General features: G+C 53.4%; 1 protein-coding gene across 2 annotated transcripts; it reads right to left on the bottom strand.

The window, feature by feature from the left end:
* Nucleotides 1-881: 881 nt before the first annotated feature.
* Nucleotides 882-7,857, bottom strand: CDK20 (cyclin dependent kinase 20). 2 transcript variants are annotated; one of them, XM_081263565.1, is made up of 8 exons: nucleotides 7,629-7,857; nucleotides 7,176-7,289; nucleotides 4,939-5,127; nucleotides 4,628-4,749; nucleotides 4,450-4,512; nucleotides 3,733-3,856; nucleotides 3,166-3,321; nucleotides 890-1,512 (listed from the first exon to the last, which is right to left on the bottom strand). In XM_081263565.1, exons 1-8 carry the CDS (start codon nucleotides 7,701-7,703, stop codon nucleotides 1,315-1,317), a joined length of 1,041 nt encoding a protein of 346 aa, XP_081119691.1. In that variant the 5' UTR covers nucleotides 7,704-7,857; the 3' UTR covers nucleotides 890-1,314. The 2 variants fall into 2 exon arrangements, with proteins under 2 accessions (XP_081119692.1, XP_081119691.1); XM_081263566.1 differs by lacking the exon at nucleotides 3,733-3,856 and having other exon boundaries at nucleotides 882-1,512.
* Between the last annotated feature and the right edge of the window lie 297 nt (nucleotides 7,858-8,154).

The raw sequence follows: 8,154 nt of genomic DNA, 5'->3' as shown, positions 1-8,154 counted from the left end.
TCAGCACCACATACAAAGATGTTGTGTCCACCGAAAACTAAAAAAAAAAAAATTAAAAAAAAAATAAAAAATAAATTAATCACTTCTGTATCCTCAGTGCTCAAAGAATTTATGCACATGACACCTAAAAAAAAACCCTTTAAGAATAAAGGACTGCTATGGTTAAGCTTCTGTTTTTCTGTCTCACTGAACCAAAGTCTTTATGTGACCACCATCCTAGTCTTTATGTGACCTTATAGTAAGTCTTGACACCTGGTAAGTTCTTTGATCATCACCTCTTCTTCTTCCTCCTCTTGACAGTTTGCATTCATATATATATATACACACACACACACACACACACACACACACACACATACATACACACACACATATATTTTTTTAAATATTCTTTTTAGTTGTAGATGGAAAATAACTTTATTTTTGCTTATTTTTATGTGGTGCTAAGGATCGAACCCAAGGTCTCATGCATGCAAGGCAAGCACTCTACCACTGAGCTACAACCCCAGCCCTCCCATGTATTTTTGGAATCATCTTTCCAAATTGTTATCAAATAAAAATGTCTGTACCGGCTGGGGTTGTACTAGGATTTATGGAATAAATGAGTTCCAGGTCTGCCAGGTTTCCTTACTTGCACAGCTGCTTTGGTTCACCCTCATCCTCAGTAACATCCTAACAGGCGAAGACTTCACTGCTGAATGCCCAGCTTGCCCATCCCTGGACCTAGACTCCCTCTACCTCATTTCCAAGTAAGCACTCAGTCACGTGAGGCCACAGGAAGCCCTCAGGGCCAAAGCAGCTGTGCTCGCAGTCACCTTCAGGTGAGGGCCAGGAGACACTGTCACTTCCCCATCTCCCTTAGCAGAAACAGAGGAGGATGAGGCATAGGCAAAGCCGTTTGGGGCTTTTATATAAATCTTAAATCCTGAATTAAGAGTGTTAACCTACCTGCCCACTCAGGTTCCCAACATGAGGACACCTTTCTCTGCACTTCCCAGATGCTTCTAACAGGAATGTCCTGGAGGAGGGCAGTGCCACTGCATGGGTGGTCCTTGGACAGTATGCAGCACCATGGTCTCCTCCTCTGCGTGGCTAGACATCCTCATTGCCTGGGCTGAAACGTGACCTCTGCCTCCTTGGAACCCTGGAACCCCCGTCAAGGAGGTTAAGGAGCAGGCCACAGTGGGAGAAAGGCTAGTGTGGAGTGAGTCCAGTGTGGCCCTGGGAAGGCCCGGGAAGGTGGAATCAGGCAGGAGGCAGACAAACAAGCAGCCCAGGTACTTCTGGGGGTCAGGCAGGACCTGCGCCAGCGTCTCACCCCTTTGGGATAAAGGGCCGAATCAGTTCTGGATCCAACAGCGACTCCTCAAGAGGCCGGTCCACATGGAAGTCATGGACATGAGGAGGTCCCGGGTGGGCCTTAGAAGCAGGCCCCCCTGGGCGCTGGGGAATTGGCAGCTCAGATGGGTGGGCAGGAAGGGGAGCTGTGAAGAAGTATTGATGCAGGAGAGCCTGGCAAATAAGGGGCAAGAGAAGGAAGGCCAGTCACCATACCACCCCAGCCCCAGGCAGAGGTCAACAGCTGACTCAGACTCAGCCAACTCAGCAACCTTTCCTGGGGGCCACCTGTGTGGAGCCCTGTTCCAGAGACTGGGGACACAGTGGCGAACACACAAACCAAGCTCTGCCTTGTCCACAGCAGCGGGGAGGGGATGGTGAGGGTGAAGTTAGGAGGGATAATAAACCAGATAGAGGTAAAATACACAGTGTGACCTGTAATGATTAGTGCTATAAAGAAGATTGGGGAGCGGGGTTGGTAAGGAACATGGAAGTGAGGCTACAGGCTTGAAGAGGCTTGAAGAGTGGTGAGGGGTTAGCTGGGCACAGTGGCACACGCCTGTAACCCCAGAGACTTGGGAGGCTGAGGCTGGAGGAACACAAAGCAGCCTTAACAACTCAGTGAAGCCCTCAACAACTTAAGACCCTGTCTCAAAATAAAAAATGAAAAAGGGCTGAGGATGCAGCTCATTAGTTGAAAGCCCCTTGTTCAATCTTTGGTCCAAAAAAAAAAAAAGAGACAGAGAGAGAGAAAGAGAAGACGGGTAAGGGTTACCTGAGAGGCAGGTGAGTGAGTCAACAAGTGGAGCAGCAAGAGTCCTGGGGAAGAGTGCTCTGGGCCAGAGCACAGGTCCCAGGGAGAGGCCCTGGGGCTGGACAGGAAGGACCATGAAGGACAGTAGCAAGCAGGTCAGAAGGTGACAGTGCCCACCTGCAGTGGCTATGGGCTCCAAAAACCCTGACTCTTCCTGAGTGAAGGGGCACAAGAGGCCCCTGGCAGAAGAGGTGTGTGACCTGCTCTACTGGAGAGTCACTTTCTCTGCCAGGTGGAGAAGATATTAAACGGGATGAGGGAAGTCACAGGTTCTGGGAAGCCATCCAGGAGAGGAGTCAGAGTCCTCAGGAGCTGCTGAGGGCAGGAACCGAGGACATGTGCAAACACAGGCTGCAGGTGCCAAGAGTGAGAGGGAGTGGGCAGCTCTCAGGCTGGAGGCACAGGACCCCTGGGAGCGCGGCTCCAACACCCCCGGGAGCGCGGCTCCAACACCCCCTAGCCCCTGCCTCTGTGGAGCTCATGTCTTTTCCTGCCTTCTACAACCAGTCCTCCCGGGTCCTCTCCCCTGGACCACTCTTACCACTTCTCTTCAGCAAACAACTCAAAGACCTTGTGCTTAAAACTGCCCAATGCCAGGGCTGCCCCTGTTCAGCCCCAACCACCAGGGGAGACCACCACACTCGTGACCCTGTGGGTTTGCGGCTGCCTTACCATGGGGGTGAGGGGTGCCCTGGAGACAGGTCACATTGTCTATGTGAGGGCCCAGAAATGCCTGCCATGTGCCACATGGTAAGTCCATACCTCTAAAGAGATGAGGGCATGAAGCCCAGGAACTCTGCTGCTGTCTGCCACATGGTCTGCACCCTCCTACTGTAAACCCTCACGAGGTGCTGGAGATGTCCAGTGGTGTCTGTTCATGGAAAAGCACACCTGCCCCGAGGCTCCCATCACCTGGGCTTCTGGACCATCACAGGTTCTGAGGATCACTGACTTGGGTCCCATGGCTACTGGGGGCAGAGCGTGAGGACAGTGACCATGGACTCCCGCCTTACCTGGGAGGCTGCAATGCGCTGGCGAGGAGGGTAGCGGAGGAACTGAGCCAGCAGGTCCAAGGCCTGGAGAGAGGCGTCTGACAGCACCTCCTCCAGGGGCACGGGCGCCTGCTCCTTGAAGGAGATCTTGTTGTAGTCTGGCAGCTCTGCCATCTCCTGGGCCAGGAAAAAGAGAAAGCGGCAATGAAACGAGGCACTGCCCCAGCTGCTCCCCGATGCCAGCTCCCAGTCCCTCCTATTCTCAGGTTCACAGTTCTCCCGTCCACGTGCCCCATCGCCACTCACTCACTCACTCCTCACCCTCTCACGTCCGCTCCGCCCCCAGAGACAGAGACACTGTGTGTGCACGTGTTGGAGTAGGAATAGGCAGAGAATAGGACCTGGCCCTCCTGCCTCCAGTTGGAAAGAGAGAGGAACCCTGGGCTGGAACAGAGGTCCCTGTTGGTCAAAGAGGGGCTGGGTCAAGGGGAACTGGGGTTGTGAGAAAGCGGCAGGGCAGAGCAGTACTTGCTATTGGAGAATGGAAGGAACCTGCCCCACACCCTGCCACCAAGGACCCCTACGAACCGGCCAGACTTGAGGGCTAGGGGTGCCCAAGATGCGAAGCACACAGCAAAGCTGTTCAATGTCGTTCTCTCCGGGGAAAAGAGGGGACCCATTCAATAGCTCCCCCATGATGCAGCCCACAGCCCTGTGGATACAGAATCCCAAATAGCTCAAAATCTCACCCTGTGGAATGCAGACCTACTCACATAGTTCCAAGGCTTAAAGACTTCAAGTCCAGGGGTGCAGACCCCCAAACAGTCAAAGTCCTCAGCCTGAGAACACAGAGCAAGCCCCCAACAACTCCAAGATGTCCTGGAGCCTCATGTTCTAGGATGCATAGCCCCCCCTTCACTTTCTGGGGCAGACCTACAACAGCCCCAAATCTCAGATCCCTTGGGCACAATAAAGGTTCAGAGCCTTCAAACCCTGCAAAAAAGAAAATGTTTCAGAGCCTTTAAACCCAGTGTCACAGGCCTCTGACTAGTTCAGACACTTATCCTGGGCTCTGACCCCTGCACATACCAGCTTCAATAGCCCACACCTTGAATCTCAGACCACCTCCCCCCAGCCCAGAACAATCCATTCTCTGATTGAGACAATCACTTTCCTTCTACCCTAATCTCCCACCCAGCTCAAAAACATCAGAGTGAGGAACACTAAACTCACGCCAAACTGGACAGAATACCCCAGCCAGGGAAGACTCTCCCGTGGCCCACATTGCCCTTTTCCCTGTCTTACCACAGGTCAACGCCCTGGTCATATTGGCGGGCACCATACAGGAGCTCAGGGGCTCGGTACCACCTGTGCAGAAGAGGGTTGCTGGTCATTGGTCTGACAGCTGCCCTGGAAGTTCATCCCAACACCATAAGCACTTCTTCCCTCGGGAAGGGACTGAGGGGAATCTGGCCCTCCCTACCTGGTAGCCACCTGGTGTGTGTAGAGGCGGCTGCCATCAGGAGAAAAGACCCGGGCTAGACCAAAGTCTGCTATCTTGAGCTGGCCTGAAGCACTGATGAGCAGATTGGCAGGTTTCAGATCCTGTGACATGAAAGGAAGTATCAGTCCCTCTGTGTCCACTGTAGGACTCTCTGGAATGTGAGGAATTGACACCCAGGGCAGCCCCAGCCCCTGCTTCCTCTAAAGCACTCCTACCCCCAGCTACTCACCTAAAAACCCCCTCTAACTTCTTCAAGGGTTAGCCCACCCCTAGCCCATGCTGGGACTGACCCGATGCACAATGTTGTTGGCATGGCAGAAGGCCACACCCTTGAGCAGCATTTGCAGGTAGCTCTTGACCTGTGCTGGAGCCAGCGGCCTCTGGGCATGGCGCACCACCTCTGCCAGGTCTGACAGCATGAACTCGAAGGCCAGCACGAAGCCTGCACCATGTGGGAACACGGCCTTCAGCTGCACCACCTGCAGGCAGGCATTCCATGACTCACCCTGCTTGACCTCCTCTGCAACCTCAGGACCCCCATCTTGCTCTGACAGAGATCAGGGAGGCAGAGAAGTCAACACAGGGCCTAATGTCAGCTAGGGACTCAGCACTCACACTGGTCTGCAAGTGACGCACTCAACCTCTCCACAGAAACTCAGGGAAAGGGTTAGAATAAGGTCACTTAGCAGGCAGAATTTAGCACATCCAACCAGCACAACCCCAGAGACATACGTGAGCAGCCTGCCTCCTACTTCCTCTACAACCATTAAACCCCAGGACCTAAGGAAAGCACCAGGAGACACATCGCAAATACCCAGGACACCTGTGTCAGAGGGCCTGCGGAACATAGCAGAGAGCTAGAACACAAGGACTCTAAGGAACTCATCCCAGGAACAAATGATCAGGGATGTGTACAGGAACACATCTACAAGATGGCAATGGGATTTTAAGTGGAGAAAGGGACACTGTATTTGGATGATGTGGGGTCAGAGGAGGGCACAAAGATTAGCCAGTTATGCGGTGATTTGGAAGAAGCTCTGGGCAGGGAGAACAGCAAGTGCTAAGCCCTGAGACAGGGACAGAAGGAGTCTAGAGGGAAAAGAGAATGCATGGAGCCTAGATTGGTGCTAGTCATGGGAAAGATGCCTAAGAAATTATAGTGAGTGGTGGCAATAACCTGAAGTGGAGACAAATTTGGAATACTTTTTAAATGGAACCTTCAGGACTGTTGAACACCAGATGCATGCAGAGGCCCTATCACCAGCCTCTTATGGATTTTTCTCCACCTGCCACATACAAGGTTGATCTGGAAGCCCTTTTATTTTCCACAAAAAATAAGAACAGCCTTGCTGTTTTTCCTGACTTTTCAGGTAGTATATAATTATCTTATGGATAAAAACACATACCTATTCATATAATAAAGTTATAAGGAACAAAACAACAAATGAAAAACCCTACCACCTACAATCTTGAAGCACATCCTACCAGACTTTAAAAAATGTTTTCATATAAAACCAGAGGACACCTGAAGTTTTATAAGATGCTATGTCACCCAATACATCGTGAACATCTTCACAGGGCCATGAACATAAGTCAGAGGCTCACAGACAGACTCAAGCCTGTCACCCTACAGGAAGCTGAGTGTTCTACTCCAAAATGGAAAAGAGAGAGCACCATACGAACAATGATGCTGGGGGTTTAAGATGCCCCTCCTTTAGTCCCCGGATTTCCCTGCCACACATCATACCAAGTGGGCCCTATTGCCTCTGCAGGTGTCCCTTACACTTGTAGTTCTTAGGAGTCAGGTCAAGGCCAGTTCTTCACTGTGTCACAAGTGCCCCACAAAGGCAGAGCTTGTTAGGGAAGCCCCCAAGGGAAGGCTGTCTGAACCCCTCTCTCAGGCTTGAGCCAAAGCCTCCACTGACAAGGAAGGGCTCATGAGCTGGTGACAGAAATTCCCATCTTTGCCTGAGAAACAAAGATACTGAAATCTGTTTTGCACAGTAGTGAAGAGGACTTGAGACGACAATGGACACAGGTAAAGCATTTGACAGTCTACAGAACACATTAGGAGCTCAACAGATGCTACTTATCATTAGAAATCACTAGGGCCGGGAAAATGGCTCAATGGTAGAGCACTTGCCAAGCATGCCAGAGGCCCTGGGTTTGAACCCCAGCACCGTGTGCATGCATAAATAAATAAATAAGCAAATAAATGGGGGTAAAAATCCACTAAATATTTTAAGAGAGACGTGCAAGTTGACAAAGAGATTAATGCACACACATGAAGACATGAGTAAATGACGGATAAATGAAGCGATTAAGAGAATGAGGGTAGACAAAATAGGGCATAAATAAGGTGTGAGGAACCAGATGGATCAACACAGTGGGGAAGGGAGGGAATCCCTAAAAGCGGGTGTATCTGGATAGATAAAGGCTGGAAAGGGTGGGAATGAGTGAAGGGGGACAAGAAGGTGAAACCTCAGAAATCACCCCTTGCCCACCTGGGCCCAGAAGCCCCACTCACATACTGATTATCCTCAATTTCTTGCAAAGCCTTGATCTCCCGCAGGGCCTGGTTAGGGATGCCATCCTCCAGCCGCCGCAGGGCCACCTTCTTGAGGGCCACGATCTCGCCAGTCTGTCCAGGAAAGAGCGCAGACACTGCCAGCCCACTCCAGGGGCTGAGGGAGAGTGAGAGGGAGGAGAGGTGGGAAGAGGAAGACACGCCTCCCGGGTCGCGAGTGGCCCACAACCTGCCGCGCCAAGCGGAGCCGGTGAGGGGGTCCACTCAGGACCCAGCAGGCCCGCCGCGGGACGAACAGGGACTACAGGGATGAAATCGGAGCTAGGAGCACGGAGGCAGGCGCCACCGTCCAAAGGAGGGCCGGGAAACCCGCAAGTTTAAGAAAGACCCTCCCGAAGGGCTGCGTCGCGGTGTGGGGAGCACTCGCAGGCGGCCCGAGCGGCAGCGTCTCACCTCTACGTGCTTGGCCTTGAAGACGACGCCGTGGGCGCCTTCCCCGATGCGGCCCAGGATGTGGTACTGGTCCATCAGCGCCCGCAGCTCCCAGAGCCCACCCTTTATCCGCCCGCGCCGCCCAGGTCCCCAGACACAGTTGCCTAGCAACGGGGCGGCCTGCTGGGGCGGAGCTGCGGAAGCACGTGACCAGAAGACTGAATCTGCGTGGGGTCCAGGAGGGTGGTTCCGGTTCGACTGCGCGTTTCCCTAGCCCTCCGCCATAACGGAGCAGCCCGCTCAACTCCAAGCGCCAGGGGCGAGTGTGACGAGCAATGGCGGCCCGCGCGTCCTCGACACCGCCCAGACGTCGCGTAAAGAGGGCGGGCGTGGTGCGCTCCTAGAGGGGCGGGGCCACGCAGCCTCCGGGCAAGGGGGCGTGGTCGATGGGGCGGGGACTCCGGGTAAGGGGGCGTGGGGTGGGCGGACCTCCGGGCCAGGGGGCGTGGAGAGTGGGCGGGGCCTCCGGACAAGGGGGCGTGGAGAG

Source organism: Spermophilus citellus (assembly GCF_964194105.1).
Source record: "Spermophilus citellus genome assembly, chromosome: 12".
Taxonomy (NCBI): Eukaryota; Metazoa; Chordata; class Mammalia; order Rodentia; family Sciuridae; genus Spermophilus; species Spermophilus citellus.
The sequence above is the reverse complement of the archived record's forward strand: the minus strand, read 5'-3'. Positions and strand labels throughout refer to the sequence as shown.